At 55.5% G+C, this 22,649-nt stretch overlaps 1 protein-coding gene across 1 annotated transcript in view; it reads left to right on the top strand.

The window, feature by feature from the left end:
• The first annotated feature begins 696 nt into the window (after positions 1-696).
• Positions 697-22,649, top strand: part of LOC116831712 (receptor-type tyrosine-protein phosphatase V-like) — an 88,763-nt gene continuing 66,810 nt past the window's right edge. Inside the window, exon 1 of the mRNA XM_075064713.1 lies at positions 697-831. Coding sequence (XP_074920814.1) covers positions 697-831 — 135 coding nt within the window. The remainder of the gene's footprint in view (positions 832-22,649) is intronic.

The raw sequence follows: 22,649 nt of genomic DNA on the forward strand, positions 1-22,649 counted from the left end.
CCTTCCCCCTTCTGAGCTGCTCAGACGGAGAAGTTGGCAGAGCCAGCCCTCAAATGCTGGACACCATCTCCTGCCTGCTCTGCCCTCAGCTGTGTATTGACTCCTTGCTGCCCTCTCTGCTCCTTGTAATGGGTGGCAAAGAAGGGCACGGGCCCTGGGGTCTCTTTCTTCTCGCTCAGCCACTGGGGAAGTGCTGGAGGGTGCATTGCTGCAGGGTTCCAGTGTGCAGCACAGCAGAGGAGAGGGGGAAAGGTAGGGGGAGAGCTGGCCCATGCAGGGCCCCCAAGCCTGGAGGAAGAAATGTACCCATCTAATCCTAGCTAGTGGGAGCGAGTGTCTCTATGGCCTGAGCACAGGCCTGGGAGTCGGGAGACCAGCTCTGCCAGTGCCCCCTGTGTGGCTGTGGGTGGGCCTGCACACCTCAGTTTACTCATCTATAAAATGGGGGTGATCACTAAGCCCCCGGGGGTGTGAGACTTACCTGCTCATTTGGGTATCTCCTTGGCATCCGAGCCAGTCAGCTGAAAGGCCCTCTGCTGGCGCGGGCACTGTAAGGCAAGGAGGCCTGTGTGGGGTGGCCAGCGATGCTGCCAGCAGGAAGTGAGAGGAATGCCCAGCCTGCAGGTGTGGGGGGTGACATCCCTGGCCACACGGGAAGAGCCCAATTCTCTGTCCCCTCCCAGGATGCAGAGCGTCATGGTTACCAGGCAGTGGCGGACGCCCCCGTCCTGCTGGTTCCTCTTCTGCTGCATCCTGCGGCTGTGGGGAGAGGAGCAGGGCGGGCCCAGGCGGGACTCCACAGGGGCCAGCTCAGACTTGATTGCCAGAGAGGTGAGGCAGGAGTGAGCATGCACCACCAGCACTAGCGTCACCAGGAGAGCCCCTGCCGGAGTGCTGACCAGGGAGTGCCAACCTGGGAAGGTAACTGCGTCGCCCCCTGCCTCGGCGACCCCCTGGGCAGGGAGCATGGGGGCTGGGCCTGGCTCCTCGGGGGAAATATCAGTTCTGACTCAGCTTGGTCATGGAATGAGCCAAGCCCTGTCGGGTCAGGCTTTGGCTGGGCTGAGCTGGGCTGGGTGGGCACGTGGGGGCACTGGGACAGCCTGCCACTAGGCTCCTTTTCCTGGTGGGAATGGACAGTCTCACCCTGGCTTCCCTGAAGGGCATGGCTCAGGGACTGCAAAGTGTTGCTGAGGCTTAAAGCAACCAAGCTGGCACAATGCCCCCTTGGTGCCCATTCACACCACTCCCTCGGTGCCACCCTGCCCCATGCACCTGCAGAGTGGCCTGCTGGGAAAGAGCCCAGCAGCAGCAGGCATCAACCTTGCTGGGTTTGGCTGTGCTGGTCTCCACTGGGTGTCCTGCTGGCTCTGGGAGGCTGGTGGCACTGCCGGGCACAAGGCCCCTGCCCCTGGGCTGTGCTGGGGAGTTTGGTACCAGGGGATTTTTCCTGTTGCTGGGGGTGAACTTGGCGCTGGGCCATGCAGGGAGGAGAGCATGCCCTGTCACCACCAGGAGCGTGGAGAGCCAGAGGGACTGGGCATGGGGGGCACCATTCTGCACCCTGTGTGTGCCCTGCTGGAACCAGGGCAAGAGTGTCACGTGACACTCTGCGCCAGCCCAGCATGGCCCCCCTCGGCCTGGCCAGGGGGCAGTGACTCCCAGCCCACACCGGCTCAGCACAACCCCTGCCAGCTCAGGGGAGCGTGATTCCTGGGGGAGACCAGCTTGGCCCTTAGATGGTTTGCTGGGTGTGGACTCCCCCTGACTCACCAAGCCGCGGTTTGCCAGGCAGCGGGGCCGCATGCTGCAGGGGCTGGGTCCCCACCGCCCAGCACCTGGGCTGGTCCTTACAGCGAGCTCCAGCAGCTGCAAAGTGCTGCCAGGCACAAGGAGAACGTTTCACACGCTCAGCACAACTGTACATGAGGCAGGCCCACGGAGCCTGCCTGGCAGCTGCAGCATCCTGCTCTTGGGTCCGTCTCTCTGCCTAGGGACACCAGAGGAGGCAGCATGGCCTAGTGGATAGACTGGGAATCAGGGTGCCTGGGTTCTAGTCCTGGCTCTGGCAATGGCCACCTGGGGTGCCCCGGGCAAGCTACTTTGTGCCCTGTGCCTCGGTTTCCCCATCCTGGCCTCCTTTGTGGAGCGCTTTGAAAGCTATGGATGAGAAGCGCTAGGGACCACATAGGCCCTCAAAGGGTTGAAGCTGCTGCTGTGTCACAGCAACCCAGGAGCGGGTTCTGCCAGGTTGATGCCCTGGAGCTAGTGCTGGGTGTCAGCCCCACAGCCTAGACAGTGTTCATGCCTGATGCAGCTCTATCCCTCCCCCTGCCCCAGGGCACTGCAGATTATACAGCATCCTGTGTCTGAGCCTGTCAGAGGGGAGGGACCTGGGATCCACCCCCGGCTGGCTCCACATGGTGCCTGGCTCCCCAGCTAGGCCATGCATTTCCCCTTGCCCCATATGCTTTGCTGGATGGAGGAGCCTGGCCCCGGGGATGGCTCTGCTCCCTTACCGGCCTTCGCAGGGCCCAGTGCATAGTCAGGGGGACAGGGGGGTGGAGGAGCGGGCAGGACTGTGCTACATGGACTGGCCAGTGTAGGAAGGGGGCTCGGCAGTGGTCGCTGGCTCCCCTAAGGACCCAGTGGCAGAGCAGGGCGGGCTTCCGTAGTGTTATCCTCCAGGAGGTGCCGGATGGGAGCCTGGTCCCTTCTGCACCCTGGCACTGAGAGTCTGGGCACATGTGTCTCCGAACAGACCCTCCAACCCAGGGAGAGTCCATCCATCCCAGTGCATCCCCTGCCTGCTAATGGTGCCGCCAGCTTCCGCCCTGCCTGGGGCTAGGCCTGTGCCATCCCTACTGGGTGCAGCCCTGGGGGAAGCCCAGGCCAGCTGTCGTGCGAGGGGCTGGTGTTGACATGTGTGAGTGGCCTCAGGAGGTATCAGAGGCAGCTACTGATGCACAAGAGAGGAGCAAGCCCTTTGGATGTGCGGGAGGGGCTCAGGTCATTGGTCATTATGTCCCCACTGGGGCTGCTGCCTGCCTTCCACCATGGCTTGGTTTTCACCAGCATTTCTGCTGTGTCCTTGTCCGTGTCTGTTTCTCCCTGCTGGCCTGTCCCCCTCTGACTCAGCATGACACTACTAATCCCAAGCGCTGAACATCTCCCGAGCGGCTCCACCCTGGGCCCAAGCTGAGCAGGATTCTCTCCAATGGGCAGGTGGAGACGCAAGTCACAGCATGAGTGAGTCACTTACAGACCAGAGTGAGCCCCTGGCTCCGAGTCCCCTGGTCTGACTCCTGGGCACAGCAGGCCGGGCCAGTTCATTCAAACCCTGCTCAGGAGAGCGTCTTTCCCAGCTGGCAGCTGCTTGGTGGCCTGGCTGTCGTGAGTGGGTCGGGCAATCGCAGCGCAGTTCCTAAGTGTCCTCCCCCCCAACCTACCAGCACCGTGCCCAGGAACTGGTGCTCCCAGCTCTGGCCACTGCTGCTTTCAGTTACACCCTGGGCTGCTCAGGGGCTCCCACCCCCAGCTGTGGCAGCTTTTGCTGCTTTGTGGGAAATGTGATGACTCAGCAGCCCCTGACTTTCCCGGCCGGGTTCCAGCCGCTGGGTGGAGAAGCCTCCCGAGATTGTTTTTGGGTCAGGCACAGCTTGAGGTTTTGGTGGGAGTGGTGGGGGACAGAAAGGGAAGTTCTGGCTTCTGCAGCCCATGCAGGCTCTCCCAGCACCCAGCCTGCGCAGCTGTGATGGGGCCATGCAGCCAGTGGTGCATTGCACTCGGCTCAGCCCTAATGAGAGGCTTGTTCACTCCTGTATGGATGGCTGCAGCTGCCGGCCACAGCCCTGTGGCGCCAGGGACTGGGCCGGGACTGACCCTGGCTCCACGTCGGGGCACATCTGTGTCAGGGTGCAGCTCTGAGTGAGCGGCTTGAGCTGATCTCCAGAACGGACCTGATCCAGACCCCCTGAGCTCTGGGATGGCTCTGATCCAGAGCTCAACCTCCCCTCAGCAGGAGCATTTGGACCCAAGGGTTTGGTTCTGGGAGGCGGAGTTTGGAGTCAGGGAATCAGATCCGGCCTGTTCCTGCCCTCAGTGGGGATGGGTGGCAGCTCCATCTGGGCAGTCTGACACCCCCCCGCCCCGGCTGCTGTTCCATTAGATTTGCATTCATTTGTATGATTCTTCCCTGCCCTCGCTGGTTGCTCCTGCATGTGTAATAGTCATAGATTCATAGATTCAAGGATTGGATCATGAGACACGCAGGAGGGCTGGGGAAGATCTCTCAGCCCAGGACAGGCGCCCAGGGAGCACTGACTAATGCCCCAGGAGCTGGTACCCACTCACCTCCCTGGTCGTCATTACGATTCTTTGCGCAGGCTCCTCTCCCTTGATTTCCAGGTCGGCAGAGCAGCCAGTTCCATTCCTGCGGCTGCCTGACAGCATGTTGCCTTTGCTGCTCCATCCCCTGCCCCCTCTTTAGACCCTGACTTTAGCAGTCTCGAGCCGTTTCTGGGGCTCTGCACATCTGTCTGCCTGAGCAAAGCCTAGGCCGATGGTGTTTCTCTGATTGCACTGCCCTGTTGATTTGGGGGGAAACAGGAAACGCCCTTTGCTCCTTGCGCTCCCTGCTGAGAGCCGTCTAGCAGCTGTGGGGCAGAGAGAAGAGCTATGCTTAGCCATGTGAGAAAGGTCATTCCTTCCTCCTGCCTAGAGCTGCCTCCCCAAGGCCTGCTCCCTCTGCCCAACCCTTCCAACCCAGGGCGAAGAAAGGTACTTTGGAAGGGAAAAGGGTTGCAGGGAGTCCCTGAAATACAGGGGAGTTGGAGGGTGGCAGACAGGGAGCTTGTGAGGGTGGATGGAGGAATGCAAGGAGGGGGCTGAAGCTGTGAATGAGGGGGGGCAGAGGAATAGGAAGGGGATCGAGGGGAGCTACCAAGACTCAGTGGGGCTGGGAGATAGCCAGCACCAGGCAGGGAAGGGGTCCCAGCAGTTCCTACCTGCTCCCTGGTGCCACGGTAGCCGTGCCAGTCCCTCCAGGTCCCACCCTTGCTTCCCTCCCCCCACCCCCCGGGCATGCATGAGTTTATATGGGCAGAGCTTCCACAATATTTCCACTGTGGAGGTGCTAATCCTTCCTGCTCCCCCTGGCCCTGGCCAGGAGCCCCTGGAGTGTGCAGCGAGCTCAGGCACCAAGCTGCAAAGCGCGCAGCCCTCTGGTTTATCTGCTTCTCACAGAGTCCCACCCGTTGCCCTCTCTTCACTCGGGGCACCATGCCAGTCAGTGCCCAGTCCTTAGCCAGCTCACCTGGGTTCTAGTGGCTAGAGCACTAGGCTAGGGCTCAGGAGACCAGGGCTGTATTCCCAGCTCTGCTGGGTGACCTTGAGCATATCACGTGCCCTTCCTGTGTCTCAGTTTCCCCATCTGTAAAATGGGGTTAATGATACTGACCTCCCTTATAAAGCACTTTAAGGTATACAGATGAAAAGATGACACGAGCTAGTGATGATTAATTATTATATGAGTTGCCTTGCCCCTAGCCCTCTGTTATAGCATGGAAACCTCGGTTAGCTTTGGAGGCGTCTTCTTTCTCCTCAGCTGCCATTTCATTTATGTCTTGTGCATGCTGGTTGTCTTGTGAGAGTGTAGGCTGTGCTATGCCTAAGACCGACTGCGTAGGAGAGATTTAGGTAGAAGAGCTGCACCCCATCTGTCAAGGTTCCTTCCACACTCTGAACTTTAGGGTACAGATGTAGGGACCTGCACAAGAACCTCTAAGCTTAATTACCAGCTTAGATCTGGTTTTACTGCCACCACCCAAATCCTTCAAGAGTTATTTGGGAACCTCTGTCTACCTTCCCCCCCAGACTATCTTCCTCCCAGTACCCTTGAGAGACTTCTACACCAAGTTCCTGGTGAACACAGATCCAAAACCTTGGATCTTAAACAAGGAGAAATTAACCATTCCCCCTCCTTTCCCCCCCACCAATTCCTGGTGAGTGCAGATCCAACCGCCTTGGATCTTAAAACAAGGGAAAATCAATCAGGTTCTTAAAAAGGCGGCTTTTAATTAAAGAAAGAAAGGTAAAAATCATCTCTGTAAAATCAAGATGGAAAATAACTTTACAGGGTAACCAGCCTCAGAGAGCCCAGAGGAACCCCCTCTAACCTGAGGTTCAAAGTTATAGCAAACAGAGGTAAATCCTCTTAGCAAAAAGGAACATTTACAAGTTGAGAAAACAAAGATAAAACTAACACACCTTGCCTGGCTGTTACTTACAAGTTTGAAATATGAGAGACTGGTTCAGAAAGATTTGGAAAACATGGATTGATGTCTGGTCCCTCTTAGTCCCAAGAGCGAACAACCCCAAAACAGAGCATACAAACAAAAGCCTCTTCCCCACCCCTAAGATTTGAAAGTATCTTGTCCCCTTATTGGTCCTTTGGGTCAGGTGTCAGCCAGGTTACCTGAGCTTCTTAACCCTTTCTAGGTAAAAGGATTTTGGTGTCTCTGGCCAGGAGGGATTTTATAGTATTGTACATAGGAGGGCTGTTCCCTTCCCTTTATAGTTATGACACCATCAGACAATGAGCATTTCTCCATGGGCTGCTTCTGCACCCAGAGAAACAGAACCAGCCACTGCAGTAGTGCCCTCCAGCGCCTTGAATCTGAGTAACATCCCTCAGATTTTTAAACCACCTGTTTCAATCATCTGTAGCACCCTGCTGAACCTGGTTACCTCCGTTATTGCCAGTCCACTTACAGGTTTCGATGGACAGGTCTGGGTTCTTTTGGATCCCCCTACCCACTCAGCAGGGTGTATCTTTTTTCTTTTCCTATGAAATTATTTGGCGGTGCCTCCACCTCCACCTCCTTTGCTCCTTCCTGGCAGGGTCACCAGGGCAGCTTGGGCGGAAAATTGGCGCCACAAGCCTGGGAAGCGGGAGAAGTGAAGCAGCCACGATGTGCTCAGGGAGGAGGCGGGGCAGAGGTGAGCTGCTTCACTTCTCCCACCTCCCAGGCTTGCGACGCCAATCAGCTTTCATTAGGCACCGCAAGCCTGGGAGGTGGGAGAAGTGAAGCAGCAATGGGATGCTCGGGGCGCTTGTGCTCGTGCGCGGAGCAGGGGTGAGCTGGGGTGGGAGGGGTGCCTCAGGGTGGAGGGTGGGGAGTTGCAGCAAGGGGACACCTCAGGGCGGAGCTGGCACGGGGGGGTGCCTCAGGGCGGGGGCATAGCAGGGGGCACAAGGTGGAAGTTTTGCCTAGGGCGCAAAACATCCATGCACCGGCCCTGACTGCAAAGGGGCTGCTGTCTGCTGGCAGGGATCCTCCTCAGGCAGCAACCAGGCTGTGTCGGTCCCAGGATTTCCCCTCACCGCAAAGGGGTGCAGTGCTCAAGGTGTGGGTTATACAACTACACAAACATCCAAGCTGTAGCCTCCTAGCCCAGCCTCCAGTCACACACTCAGCAGGCAGCTTCCCTGGACTAGCAGAACTGACCATGTGGTGACTGGTCTCACCTAGAGAGCTGGAGGGTGAACCCAGCTTGGCTGGGGAAATTTCCCAGCAAGTGCTACAAATTGGGAATCACCAGTGCGGAAGGAAAAACCCAGCTGAGGGATCTGCTGTCAGGTCCCTAGAGGCCTGTTCTCAGGGGAAATCCACATGCAGGCCTAGGACTCTCCAGCTCCCCCCCACAGTCAGTCCTGCCCTTGCCCAGGCTAGTCCCAGTCTGACTCCAAAATGGCTCCTCCCTGGGAGGGCCTGTCACTCCCTAGTGGTTGCCAGGCACACTCTGATTCTGCCTTGGTTCCCGCTCCCTACCAGGGACAGTGCCTCTCCCTGAGCTGCCAGCAGAGTCCCAGGAATCTATGTCATCTCCTTGGTGGTTACACATCTCAGAAACCACTATGAACACCTGGGTAGTGGAAAAGGTCTTTAATGTCCTGAACTTTAATGTGTGCCCTAGTCAGGCTGGCCTCAAAGCGTGTTTGTGAGCAAATGCCTGAGCATGCCTTGCTGAAACTCAGTCACATAACTCATGAGGGATTTTACGAACACTGGGGATTTGAGGATCCCAAAAGCATGTGATTTACCAGGGATGATGCTATTTGCAACTCGCTAGCCAATCAGGGAGAAGACACAACAGCAACAATCCCTAGCTCTTATCTAGCCCTTTTTATCAGGAGATCTCAAAGCTCTTCACAAAGGTCAGTATCATTATCCCGGTTTTGCAGATGGGGAAACTGAGGTACCAAGCAGCAAGGTGACCAGCCTGAGGTTACCAAGCAGGCCTGTGGCAGAACCAGGAATGGACCCACATGATAGCCAATACTTAGGTGACCAAATTCACAACACACAGACTTGCTGTGGCTGTTATTTATGTTCTGGTAGCAGCTGGAGGTCCCATATCCAGATCAGATTCCCCATGAGGCCAGGCATAGGCAAAGGAGACCCCCAGAGCTTACAATTTGACTAGAAGAGGCAGATAAGGTACTTTACAAAGAGAGCAATTGGGCTATTAGGGTCTTGTTTGAATTTTTAATATGAGGGTCATTGTGAACTAATAGGGCATAGTGGAGCATAGCTGCCTCATAGTGCCTCCTTCTGCTCAAATGTGACACACTCTGCCTCAGCATCCTCCCCCAAGGGGTGGGTCTCCTCAGCTCTCCGCAGTGCTCTGTGCTAGAGAGGCAGCTTAGCCCTCTGGCCATGTCACAAACAAATCTGACCCCTTCCAGGGTAGCAAAGAGTCCAGCCTAGGAGTCCCCATAAACAAGGATGTTCTTCTATTCTTCAGAGGCTTCCCTTCAGCCCACCCTCTAGGCCCTCTTCCCAGCCCCTTTCTGGGCTACCTTTGAGAGTCCTTCTGGTTCCAGTATAGAGCACTGAGCTACTGGGCTGGCTCCCCTAGACCACTGTTCTCACCCCTGCTAGCCTCTGGTCCTTGCAGCCTTCCCTGCTCCAGTTAAAAGCACTACAAGTGCCCAGACTCCTGCAGACCTCCACAAACCTGCCCACTCCCTGAGATTCCCCTCCTTGGGCTAACTTGTTGAGCTCAGCCCTTTTATAAAGCCCAGGTCCGCCTCACCTGATCACCTGACCCCCTTAGGCTGGGAAGCAGCTAATTAATTATGGCACAGGTGTGGCTGGCCCCATCTCCCCTTGCAGGGAGGAGGAGAAGCAGCAATTTTTGGAAAGTTAGATCTGCTGGAGCTGTTCCAGCTCTTAGCTGCCTGGGACTGACCCCAATCCTAGCTTCATACCAGTGACTAAGGAAGGGCTGGATCCCTTTCTAATACATTACTGGAAATCAGGGGCTGCTTGCTAAGCGTAAGCAGGGGAATGGTCCTGCTATTGTGGGGAACTTTCCTGGCGTCTGCACTACCCTGGTGAAATGGGCTAGCGGAAGGATCTGAGTCCTCGCTCCCACTTCCTTTACCCAGCGGTGCCCCTGCCCTTGAGGGCTCCCCTTCCACTCTCCTGTCTGGCAGAGTCCTTGTAACTCCAACAAGGCTGAGCCCAGGATTCCTGCGGGGGCTCAGCCCCTAACCCTGCTGTGGTCACATAGGACAGGGGCTAGGGTGTCCCTGCTCCAGGGTGCTCTCTCTGCACTAGACACTTCCCTGACCCACCGATCATTTCATGGAATTTAAAGCAAACACAAGTTATTTAATCAACAATTAATTTAAAAAAGAATAAGGAAAAATGGGAAAGGTTAAAGGAAAACACATCACCCTGCTCTGTGGCCGAGAACATCACAAACAGTGTCTCTGAAATGTCAGGGCAGTTCACAGTCTGTTTTTTGTAGGTCCCAGGCCTCCTTCTTAGGCCCTGCCTGTGCTGCAGAAATGCTGGGGGTTGGACACTTGCTCTGGTGGTGGCCACACACCTCTAGGTTTAGGGCTTGATCTGTCCCCCTTTTATGAATGATGTACTGGCCCTGATGGGAGTGAAGTCAGGTAGGAAGGAGGGTTTGTGGGCCCAGAATGCACATCTCTGTGGGTGGGTTAGTGAGAGTGGGGCAGAGTGTGGGGCAGGTGCCTGGGCCTGGTGAACGCTGCAGGGGTCTGTGGTCTGGTTTAACTGTAACTGGGAGAGGGGATCCCAAATCAGATGGCGATAAGGCCTATGGCTTAATTCTAGCCTGCCCTCAGCTGCTGCTACCCAGGAGAAAAGACACTGGGAGATCTGGTGTGGGGGCGGGGGGCATCTGTAGACTCCACTCAGTATCCCCCTGGGAAGTATTAACCCCTTCATGCCAAGAATGCCTGGGCTGTTCTACAGGTCAGTGTAATCCCTGGGGTGTCTATCCCTCCCTTGCTCCGTCTGTCTGGCTGTCACTCCCTCTTTCTTTAGTCACATGGTGCTAGCCCTAGGGCCCCATGGGGCTAGGCGTTGTGCAAACACAGGACAATGAGACGTTCCTTGTCCCAAGCAGCTTACAGTCTGCCCACAATTGCTGGCCTGGTCCCTCAGCATGGGGTTTGGCTGAAGGGGGAATACTGTATTCTCTGGGACTGTGCTGCAGGATTTGAAACCCTGGGAGCGGATTCCAGTGAGCAATTACAGGTTTAGGGTCTGTCTTCACTGGAAGGAAGCCAGGCTCTTACCTGGGTGTTTCCCCCTCCTGTCCCCACACACAGTCTTCTCACCTGAGGTTGCTGGTGCTTTACACCTGGCCTAGGGGACCTGGGCAAAGTCTGCAATGAAGACAGACCTATAACCTGTGGGTGGGCGATAGAGATTTACCCACGGTCTGTGGCTTTTTCTTCCCCCTGCAGATCTGCGAGAGGAGTACCCCGCAGCTTCTGAGCCAAGGAGCCCCCACAAACCCCTGCCTCCCATTGTACCCACACTGCAGCTTCGGGCTTGCATGCGCCACAATCCAACTAGCCATTGCACTGCCCAAGTGACACAAGCCCTGCTGGCCTCCCACCTGTTCTGCAAAGGCCCCTATGGGGGCACAGAAGGAGCCACTCAGTGCAGCTGGGTCAGTGCTGTCCCTTTCCACTGAATGATCAGGGATTAGCCGCTGTGTCAGGAACCTGTGATCCAGTGCTTTGATCTGCATTATCCTGCACCCCTGTAATGTACAGGCATCACGCCCCACTAAATCCAGCGTGACTCCACCCGTGTCAGTGGGAGGTGGAGAGGGTTGGGTCTGTAAAGGTGCATCTTTGTCCTGAGGGACTCCGTTCAGCTAAGAAGGTATCTTGCTCTTGCTTGGTCCATTGCCTGGCTGCCCAGGGAGAATGGTGCCCAGTGCTGGATGCTATCAAGTGGGGCTTGCAAAGGGGGAGAGACCTGGGGGGTAGAGGATGAGCCATTCAGAGCCAGGTTTGTGAGTTCCATCCATCTCGATGAGAGATTAGCAGAGCAACAAGTGCCCCAGCATGACCCAGCCAGCTCCCTCCGCTGGCTCCGTGCTGTCTAGGACATAAGGGTTCAATTGTTAGTACAGGTCCCTGTCTGACTCAGCCCCCCGGATCTGCACTCTTCCCTGGCCTGCAGGGGATCCTCCCTGCAGCCCGAGTGACCTTGCATGGCAAGAGCAGCATGTTCCCAGCTGGCTGAGCCGTGCGCATCTCAGACCTGGGGGATTCTATCCAGTCCAGCAGGGAGAGAGTTAGAAGAGCTGAGCCTAGTGGATTCAGGGGCAAGTACAGCTGACTGGTGCTTTACTGGGGTGGGATCTATTTCCAATGGGAGGAGCACGGCCTAGTGGTTAAGCCATGGGGGAAGTGGGGGTCAGTCAGGACTCTTGGTTTCTATTCCCAGCCTTGCTGTGTAGCCTGGAGCAAGTTGCTTCACATGTGCGTGCGTGTCTGTTTGCCCAGTTGTGAACTGGGGGTGGTGATCGGTCCCTGTCTCCCCAGGGACTGAACTCCTTAGTCTCTGAAGTGCTCTGAGCTCTGGCTCCCAGGGAGAGGCGGGAACGTTTGAGTTGTGGCAGAGGGGAGGACGTTTGAGAGGAGCTGGGCCTCCCCTCCAGATGGGAGGGGACAGGCCGGGCCCGACGAGAGCTCAAACTGCAGCCAGGGGCAGCATCTCCATCAAGCCAAGTGAGGCAGGTACGGCCCAGACCTCACAAGTCATGACCTCAGCTAATGCACTAGTCCCCACACTTTTCAGGGGCCTGGAATTTCCTGCTGTGCTCAAAGACAGTGAGGCCCCACCCATTGCTCCGTGGCTGCCCTGGGGGAAAGGCACCTGCTTTGTTTCCTCATGGAGTCACACCCTTGTAAGGTCACCTTCAGAGAAGGGGAAAACCCAGGGGCAGGGAGCAAGCCATAGAGGTTTCAGTGCAGAGTGGATTCGCCTCCTAGCGAGATCCAGGAGTGATGCCAGCACCCACACTCCAGCACGCTGCCTCGACAGGTCAGCCACTGCATCCCCTGCCTGATTTACAGCATCCTCCTCTAGTCCAGTTCTCCAGCTCCCCCCACCATGCATACAGCTCTGCACTACCTCCCCTTAGTCCAGTCAGGGCTCTCCAGACCGCTGGGCTTCTGCCCCTCACCCCTACCTGTGGGCCCCTCACCTATCCCAGCCCTGGGCTCCCCACTCAGCTCTGTCTCTCCCCCTCAATCCTGGCCCTATTCAAGCCCCAGGCTGCCCACGCTGCTCACCCCTGTTCCTCTTCTCCCTCCCTCAAGGCACCCCTCGCCACACAAACCTGTCAAGCGACATCAGGCTCAACAGCAAGGCCAAAAGCGTCTGTGCGAACGTCACAGGGCACTGGATGAGCCGAAATCCCCTAACCACGCGAGGCTGACGACCGTGCTGTTTCCAAGGGAAATTTAAAGCCAAACCTCTCCTGGCTGCGACCAGGGTGTGCTGGAAAGGGGCCTTTCTAAACAGCCTCTGACTCAGCCAGATGGCTCCAGCAGCCAGCCCAAACCCCGGCCAATGGAAAGAGACTCCAGCCCCTAGCCTGCCTGCCAGCACCCAGCCCTCCCCTTGACTTCCTACTGCCCTGCAGAAGGGGCCAAACCACGTACAGGGATCGCTTTGCTTCAGGCCACGTGTCCTCTGCTTTAGGAACATATCCCTGCCTACTGGAGGAGCCGCTTGCGCTAGTGCTGGCCGCACACCTGGAGGGTGGAGAGGGGAGGGAAGGGGGGAGTTGTTCTGCAAGCAGGGTGGCGTCTTGGAGGTGTCTTCTTGCCTTTTCTTGGGGCTTCAATATGCACTGGGTGTTTGTAGAGAAACGACTAGGGAAGCAAAATACAAACCAGAAAGACAATTTTCCTTTAATTGTTCCCTGTGAATGGTTAGATGCGGGCAGGGCCTGTGCAAGGATGTTTTGCGCCCTAGGCGAAACTTCCACCTTGTGCCCCCCCCATGCCCCCGCCCTGAGGCGCCCCCCCAACCCATGGCAGTCCTCCCTCCGCCCTGAGACGCCCCCTTGCAGGCAGTCCCCACCCCTACCTCCACCCTGAGGCACCCCCGCCCCAGCTCACCCCTGCTCCACACACGAGCACCCCGAGCACACCTGTCGCTGGCTTTCACTTTCTCCTGCCTGCCAGGCTTGCGTGCCAATCAGCTTAGTTCCAGCGACCTGGGAGGCGGGACAAGTGAGCGGCCATGGCGTGCTTGGGAGGAGGCGGGGCAGGGTCAGCTGGGCAGAGTTCCCTGGTGTGCCCCCCCCTTACTTGCTGCAGGCGGCCTTCCCCGTGCTCCCCTGCCCCAGCTCCCTCCGCCTAAATGCTGGCAATGACCAGGGCAGCGGAAGATCCGGCTGCCGCGGTTGCTGCCAAAGAAAATGGAGCCCCCCAAATGCCAGCGCCCTAGGCAACCGCCTAGATCGCCTAAATGGTTGCACCAACCCTGACTGTGGGCATCTAGCTTCCTTCCTTCCTACCTGTCGACCTCCTACCCTGTCTATCCTCTCCAGTCTGTCTTATCCACAGTAGTGCCAACGAGGGAGGATTCTCGTTGTAGGTATTAGTTGGTTGATGCTCCCCCTTTCCTTGCCATGTACCTTCCAGGTGCTCCCCATGCCACACTGGGATCTGCACTCCGATTCTCCTGATCCCGTCTTACTTCTCAGCCCCCAGGCCTGCTCTGCTGGGGCTGTTCACTCCTTCCTGTCTGAGTCCCAAAGGAGCAGTCACAACGCTCGGGTATTTCGGTCCCCAGCAGCCTGGAGAATCAGGCCAGGCCCATGTTTAAGGCTCTTTTTAAAACTTCTTGCCATCATTAAATTCAGTGTCCGCCAGTCTAGGCTCCTGTTGCACTGCCCATGTGCTCCATGTCCGGCATGTGCTCCGTGTGTTAGGGCCCTAAGATACACACTGTGGGAGCTGATGTTGCACAAATATGTATCTGAGCAGGAACATCTCACCCTGGCTCCCGTCAGGTGGAAAGGGCAGGTTGTGGGGGGGCCCACTAGAGCAGGCCCCATGTCCTGGTGTAGCTGGAGCCCAGGACAGTGCTAATCCAGCTCTGGTAGGGTCTGTCTCCCCCCAGGGAGCCACCCCCAGACCTGGATGATCCCAGGAGTCCAAGGGAAGCCAGGACTATCCATGTCCCCACTCTGGCTGTGACTCCCATGGGTACCCGCTCCCCAAAGTGTGACTCCAGGGACCCTTGGGGCCTTGGCAGAGCTCCTGGGCCTGTGATTGCAGTCTGGGACTCTAGTGACTATTCTCCTTTTCATGGATTTCTGGGAGGCTGGCACAGTGGGCATCTGGCCCCACTCTCCCCAGACCAGGCAGCCAGGGCTGCCCGTGGTCTGGGCAGGGCTAGGGGGATGGTTCAGAGTCTGAGGGGGTGTTGGGGGCACAGTTAAGAGTTGGCAGATGGATTTGGGGGGACAGTTTGGAGTCTAGTTGTTGGTTCGGGGAGACGTTTGGAGCTGTGGGAGCTGGGCTTGAGGCAGGTGCTTTGGTGGGTTTGTGGCGAGCCGTTCAGGGTTTGGGGAGGTGGATTTGGGGGACAGTTTGCAGTGGTGTTGGGGCAATTGTTTGTTTTTTCTTTCATCTGATTCAGTTCCCAAGCCCCATCCTGCTTTGGCCGTGAGGCTACCAGCCGCCACCTGGTGCTGGAGGAATGGCCTGGGCCAGGCTGGGAATCAGGGGCCTTTGAGGCAGCCCTGCTCTGCATGGCCTCCATCACTGGGTGGCAGGTTCCAGCCCTTCCAGGCCCTGCTTGGCTCATGTCTGTGTCTGGGTGGGCAAGTCCTGTGTCCGGCAGGCCCTGTGGCCCATGCCAGCTGGAGAGGGTAGCTCTGGCCCATGCAGGGCACCAGGCCTACAGGAACTGGAGGGGGAGTCCACTGGGAAGCGGGGCTTGATCATCCCCCACCCCACTGGATTCTCAGGCTGCCTTGGGACCAGCCCGGCGGCTCACCCATTGCCTGGCCACATGGGCTCCTAGCTGAGCATTGCTAGAGCGGCCATGCTGGCTATTGGGTCACGCTCCCCTGGGCCGGGTGCTGCACGCTGCACCAGCTCTGGCTAGCCACGTCTTTGAACACCCTCCCCTCCCTGCCCCCCCGAATCTGACCCATGGGCCCATCGATCCCGGTATCCAGCCCTTCCCTGTGCTCCCCTTCCCCAGCTCCCTCCGGCTGCCGCTGTCACTGCCAAAGAAAATGCCGCCCCCCAAATCTGCCTAGGTTGCCTAAATGGTTGCACAAGCCCTGCCTGTAACAATTTTACTGCAACACCACGTAGATGGCCGGGTGCCTGCGGACATATTGATTTATGTCACCAAATCCTGACTGCATTTCCATCTCTGTGTACCGATGGGCTAGCAGCAAAGCTCTGCTACTTCTCTGCTGTGTCATTTACCTCTGTCACTTTATGGGTGTGAGGGTTGCTGCTCTGAAACCTGTCACAAAAAGACAGCAGTAATATGAAATTAAACTGACCTTTTGCATCATCTGTTACATAGAATCACACCCTTTCTTGGGATTCTGGTGATTAGAGAGAAAAAGGACGAGAAAGGTGTGAAAGGATCAGATTAGGGAACGCTTGGAGGACTTACTCCTTCACCCTCCCACTTCCCTGGTTCTTCTTGTGTGAACAGAGAACAACACCACCTGAAGTGTGAAGGTGCAAACAACTGGCCTGCAACACAAATCTATTAGAAGTTCGCTTTCGTCCTTCAGCACAAGAACCTTCCCATTAAGACATAAGGCCCAAAATGCAAACTCACCATTGTGCTCTGAGCTGTGCAGGTGGACAGGGCTTTGTGTTTTCCTTCCATGACACGTGTCATTATCTTGACCAGGAGGATGATATGGATACGAGCAATGGGATGAAGGCTCCGTTGGTGACCAGTCCATTGTTGGAGCCCATCAGCAACTCCATCATGTACGTGTCTGGGCCGGCCAGTTTGATGACTTAGGGGACATCACAGTAGAAACTGTCTAGTGTGTTGGGTCCATAGAAGGACAGTTGGATGATCAGTGGAAGCTGGACAATGGAATGGACAAAGTCGCCCACCCATGCCCCTACCACCAGCCGCATACACATACTTCTTTTTTGCACTACTATTCCTAATTATTGGTAACAACTGTCAATCTTAACTCCAAAATTGGCAATGTTTTTGTTTCTTGTTGTCATTTTTTACTTTAGGAATTCCCTTCTGTCCCCCATCACTGTGAAGTCAACTGCTCCTGAAAACTCAGGAAGGAGACATAATCAAGAGCACTTTAAAAAATTACACATTGCTGCATTCCTTTTACTTTTTTCTCTGGTGTTGGTCATAGACAGGTAATTAAAAGTAAAATCATCAGATGATTCCTATATTTTGACAGTGTGTAAATTCAACAGTGCTAGGGGGTTTGTGTGTGTAGAGATGCTAGCAGTGAATCTACAAGCATTTGTATAACTCGCGGCACATGGAAGGGGTGAGGATGTTGTGAATACCCTCCGTCCATTTCACTAATCAGAAATTATTGATGCATGTTTTCATCTGTGAATAGTGTGTTTCCTAGGCAGAGTCAACAAAACCACTGTCCAATAAAGAGTAAAGCACAGTGGAGCGCATGAACCCCTATTTATGGATGACCGAGGGTGTGTCTACACTACAAGCTATGCCACTACAGTGTAGATGCTTACTACAGTCAGAGTAGGGGATTTTCCATTACTGCGGGTGCAAACTGAGCAGCCGAGGAAGCTTGGAGCCACCAGCCGCCCCCAACAGCAGTGTCAGGTGTTCAGCCCCTCTTGGGAGAGCACCCCACCCCTGGATCGGAGACGCTGTGGTCCCTGACTCCTTCTGCGCTAAGGGAAGTGCTCTGCTCGGTCCCATTCCCCAGCAGGCAGCAGAGAACTGACCATCCTCCTGGAGTCTCTTCCCTCTTAGTTCCCCTGCCTGCCTCATCCCTGGACCATGGGGAGGTGTTTGTGTGGTGCCGGGGAGGTGAACACACACATCCTGCAAACAGCCGATTCCCCAAGCGAAGTCGTGGCAACAAACAACCAGCTCTGATTGCAGGGGCGACGAGGGCACCAAGGGGGGAGAGGAGGAGGAAGAGCCAGCCTGTGGCTGCAAAGCTCACTAATGCGCTGCAGCTGTGCAGCTGGAACGGCAGCCCGCAAGAATGCTGTCGTTCCCCAACGGGGTAGGGCAGGCGAGCCCCAAAACCTGAAGCCAGCGTCTTCTGCAGAGAAGCAGGGGTGCAAGAGCATGGCTTACCTCGGCCAGGGTCCCCAGGAGCCAGACCGCCCACAGCAGGGCAGCAGCAAACTGTGGCTTCATCGGGAGCAAGGTGGGCTGAGGAGAAAAGAAACAGAAAGTTTGGACCCTCTTAGGTCAGTTGTCCTCTTAGGTGGCAGCTCCAGGCTGCGTCCCCACATGGTATCCGAGCTCACACGGGATGGGATGACATCAGGGGGCTACAGGCTTGTGCCACCTGCTGCAAACAAATTCCAGCCAGCTGTGCGTGGCAGGGGCCCATGTGTGCCTGCTGAGGTGAGAGAGCTGGGGTGGATCGTGTGTGTGTGTGTGTGTGTGTGGAGAGAGAGAGAGAAGAGAGAGATCTCCAGTGCTTGTGCTGCCTCGTGTGTGTAAGTGTGTGTGTGGGAGACCTTCAGTGCATGAGTTTCATGCGTGTGTGTGTGTGTGATCTCCAGTGCTGTGCTCCTGTCTGTGTGTGTGAGATCTTCGGTGCGTAGTTCGTGTGTGTGTGTGTGATCTCAGTGCCTGTGCTCTGTCTGTGTAAGTGTGTGTGTGTGAGAGATCTTCACTGCTGAGTTTCGTGTGTATGCGTGTGTGTGTGTGTGTTCGTTCCCCTGGGTGTTGTATCCGTCTACAAGTCTGCCTCTAATGTTCCTCTGCGCGTCTGTGTGTGTTTCCTGTGGTATGTGTGTGTCCATGTGTCCCTTGCCTACGTGGGTCTGTTTTGCAGTGTGCTGGGCTGTGCCTCGCGGGCGGGGGTAGGGGGGGTGTACCTCTGGGAGGGTTGCGCCTCTGGATGAGCCTGTGGCCAGGGCTCCGAGACCTTGTTCCAGCTGGGAGAAGGAGTCCTGCAAAAGTTGCAGAAGCTGGTGCAATGACAAGAGAGGATCGTCCGGGGCTCCTAGTTGAAGAGAATGTACCCTGGGAGCATCCTGAGCAGCCCCACACCCACCTCCCGAAGGGAAGGTGGGTCGAAGCCTGAAGCCAGTGTGTGTGTGGTGTACAGGTCTGTCCTCGGGCTGACACAGCATGTTTGGCTCCAGGCTGTTCAGGACGGCTTGGCTGGGCTGGGCTGGGCTCCTAAGGAGGCGGGGGGGCAGGGGAGGGGAGGGTGTCAAAGACGTGGCTAGCCAGAGCTGGTGCAGCGTGCAGCACCCGGCCCAGGGAGCGTGACCCAATAGCCAGCATGGCCGCTCTAGCAATGCTCAGCTAGGAGCCCATGTGGCCAGGCAATGGTGAGCCGCCGGGCTGGTCCCAAGCAGCCTGAGAATCAGTGGGGTGGGGGATGATCAAGCCCGCTTCCCAGTGGACTCCCCCTCCAGTTCCTGTAGCCTGGTGCCCTGCATGGGCCAGAGCTACCCTCTCCAGCTGCATGGGCCACAGGGCCTGCCGGACACAGGACTTGCCCACCCAGACACAGACAGAGCCAAGCAGGGCCTTGGAAGGGCTGGAACCTGCCCACCCAGTGATGGAGGCCATGCAGAGCAGGGCTGCTCAAAGCCCTGATTGCCCAGCCTGGCCCAGCCATTCCTCCAGCACCAGGTGGCGGCTGGTAGCCATCACGGCCAAAGCAGGATGGGGCTTGGGAACTGAATCAGATGAAAGAAAAAACAAAAAATGTCCCCCCCCCAAACACAGCTGCAAAACTGTCCCCAAACCATCCCCTCCCCCCAAACCCTGAACGGCTCGCACAAACCCACCAAACACAACACTGCCTCAGCCCAGCTCCCACAAGCTTCAAACGTCTCCCCGAACCAACAACTAGAACTCAAAACTGCCCCCAAATCCATCTGCAACTCTTAAACTGTGCCCCAACACCACCCTGACCAGACTCTGACCAATCCCCCTAGCCCCTGCCCAGACCACGGGCAGCCCTGGCTGCCTGGTCTGGGGAGAGTGGGGCCAGTGCCCCACTGGCCACTCCCAGAAATCCATGAAAAGAGAATAGTCACTAGAGTCCCCAACGCAATCACAGGCCCAGGAGCTCGCCAAGGCCCCAAGGTTCCCTGAGTACACTTTGGGGAGCGGGTACCCATGGGAGTCACAGCAGAGTGGGACATGGACTATCCTGGCTTCCCTTGGACTCTGGATCAATCCAGGTCTGGGGGCTCCTGGGGGAGACAGACCCACCAGAGCTGGAATTAGCACTGCCTGGGCTCCAGCTACACCAGACATGGGGCCCTCTCTAGTGCCCCCCAACCTGCCCTTTCCACCTGACGGAAGCCAGGGTGAGATGTTCCCTGCTCAGATACATATTTGTGGCAACATCAGCTCCACAGTGTGTATCTTAGGGCCCTAAACACACGGATCACAATGCCGGACATGAGCACTATGGGCAGTGCAAACAGGAGCCTAGACTGGCGGACCCAACTGAATTTAATGATGGCAAGAAGTTTTAAAAGAAGCCTTAAACATGGGCCTGGCCTGATTCTCCAGGCTGCTGGGGAACCGAAATCCGAGCGTTGTGACTGCTTCCTTGGGGACTCAAAGACAAGAAAGGAGTGAACAGCCCGCAGCAAGCAGGCCTGGGGGCTGAGAAGTAAAAGACAGGATCAGGAGAATCGGAAGTGCAGATCCCAGTGTGGCATGGGAAGCACCTGGAAAGGTACATGGCAAGGAAGCGGGAGCATCAACAACTAATACCTAACGAGAATCCTCCCTCATGGGATAGGATAGCAGGGGAGGAGGTCGACAGGTAGGAAGGCAAGAGATACCCAGGTGTCACCATGTAGGCGATCTAGGGCGGTTGCCTAGGGCGCTGGCATTTGGGGGGCCTCCATTTTTCCTTTTTTGGCAGCAACCCGCAGCCGGATCTTCCGCTGCCCTGGTCATGCCAGCATTTAGGCGGAGGGAGCTGGGGAAGGGGAGCACGGGAAGGCGCCTGCAGCAAGTAAGGGGGGGGGCGTCACACCAGGAACTCCTGCCCCAGTTCGACCCCTGCCCGCCCTCTCCCCTTTAACATGCCATGGCCGTCTTCACTTGTCCCAGCCTTCCCAGCTTAGGGCACCGCCATCCGCAAGCCTGAGAGGTAGGAGATGTGAAGCAGCGATAGGTGTGCTCGGGTGCTGTGTGTGGACAGATGATAGTAGCTGGCGGGGGTAAGCCTCAGGGACGGTAGGGGTGGGGAGCTGACTCAGGGGAGAGCTCCAGGACGAGGGAGGAGTCCCATGGTGGGGCGGCTCAGGCGAGGGCCATGAAGGGGATGGCACAAGGTGGAAATTTTCGCCTTAGGGCGCCGAAAACATCCTTGCACAAGGCTGCCCCGCATCATAACCATTCATAGGGAAACAATTAAGGAAAATGTCTTTCTGGTTTGTATTTTGTTCCCTAGTCGTCTTACAAACCACCCAGTGCAGTATTGAAGCCCCAAGAAAGGCAAGAACACCTCCAACGAACGCCACCCTGCTTGCAGAACAACTCCCCCTTCCTCCTCTTCCACCCAGGTGTGCGCCAGCACTAGCGCAAGCGCTTCCCCAGTAGCAGGGATATGTTCCTAAAGCAGAAGGACACGTGGCCTGAAGCAAAAGCGATCCCTGTACGTGGTTTGGCCCCTTCTGCAAGGGCAAGTAAGGAAGTCCAAGGGGAAGGGCCGGGTGCTGGCAGGCAGGCTAGGGGCCGGAGTCTCTTCCATTGGCGGGGTTTGGGCTGGCTGCTGGAGCCATCTGGCTGAGTCAGGAGGCTTTTAGAAAGGGCCCCTTTCCTATAATTTGTGTCCCTAATCCAGCAATCAACTCAACACTTTTCATTCTCCCGATAAGCTTATTCGTCATCTATTCACCATAACAGTCTCGCACCTCAACTAATCAATGCAGTCATGCTACCTCTTCAATCACCACTTCAAGAAAATGTGCAAAAATGAGTATGCCTCAAGGCACAATCTGAAGGTCAAGAGATTTGGCTGTAGCATGAGAAGGCAACTCCAATATATGTATTAAGGAAAAGACTCAAAAGTCACAGGTATTGCATGTACCGAAGTTTTGTTAAAGAGAAATGGAGTAAGAAACATAAGAGCAATAAAACAAATGAAAATAGTCACAGAAAATCATGAGTTGGACATCACAGTCATAGACATAAAAAGAGTCATGAAAAACTGGCAATGATTTTTCTCTATCATCTATCTATCTATCTATCTATCTATCTATCTATCTATCTATCTAACGGATCTTATTTATCTATTGTATATGTATACACATGACAATGCACAAACATGGTTTAATAAATATATATATAATAACAAAAAGTAACCAGCTTTGAGAGCTAGACACATTTGGATACTTGTGTGGATGAGAGACGAATGGCTACATACAAGCTACAAGTTGAAGTGAATGGTTATATCCCATTGTTATGATTAAAAGGTAGCTCAACCTCTTTCTCCCGCGCTGTCTCTATTTCAACTCTCAGTCTAAGCTTTGTGCCTATCCTATCTTAGGATGGAATCGGATTCTCCATCTCTCAACTCGGTCCCACTGTGATTTCTCCACTGTGTTTGTACCCCGCAGTTCTTGCCACAGGAGCTGTGACTAGTAGTATAGTTTGAGTGACTAAACATCCTTGACCATGCAAAGTGTGATTAATTTACCACAATAGAACAAAGAATAACATAGAGAAAGTATGAGCGCTTCCGATGGATCACTGCAGCAGTTCGGTGGATATCAAAATATTGATCTTATTATTCAGACTTAGTTTAGGAACCATTTTAATACCTTTCTCTTCCAAATACCTTTCCACCATAGGAAGAACAATACCGTATTTATTTAGTTTAATAAATTTAAATAAATAGAAGTAATGCATACAGTGTTATAGGCTCTAGGTGCCTAACACGTCACACATGACACAGTAAAATCCAACAGCATTAAAATAATCACTTGAATAAACACCTGCAGAAACTTTCCGAATTAATGATCAGATAATTCATTCTTAATCTTAACTGTGGGAAACACAACTCATACTACATATAGAAGACACATACATCAGATTATTTACTGATAACAATCTCTTTCTTTT

This window comes from Chelonoidis abingdonii, chromosome 4, assembly GCF_003597395.2.
Source record: "Chelonoidis abingdonii isolate Lonesome George chromosome 4, CheloAbing_2.0, whole genome shotgun sequence".
In the NCBI taxonomy this organism is placed as follows: domain Eukaryota; kingdom Metazoa; phylum Chordata; order Testudines; family Testudinidae; genus Chelonoidis; species Chelonoidis abingdonii.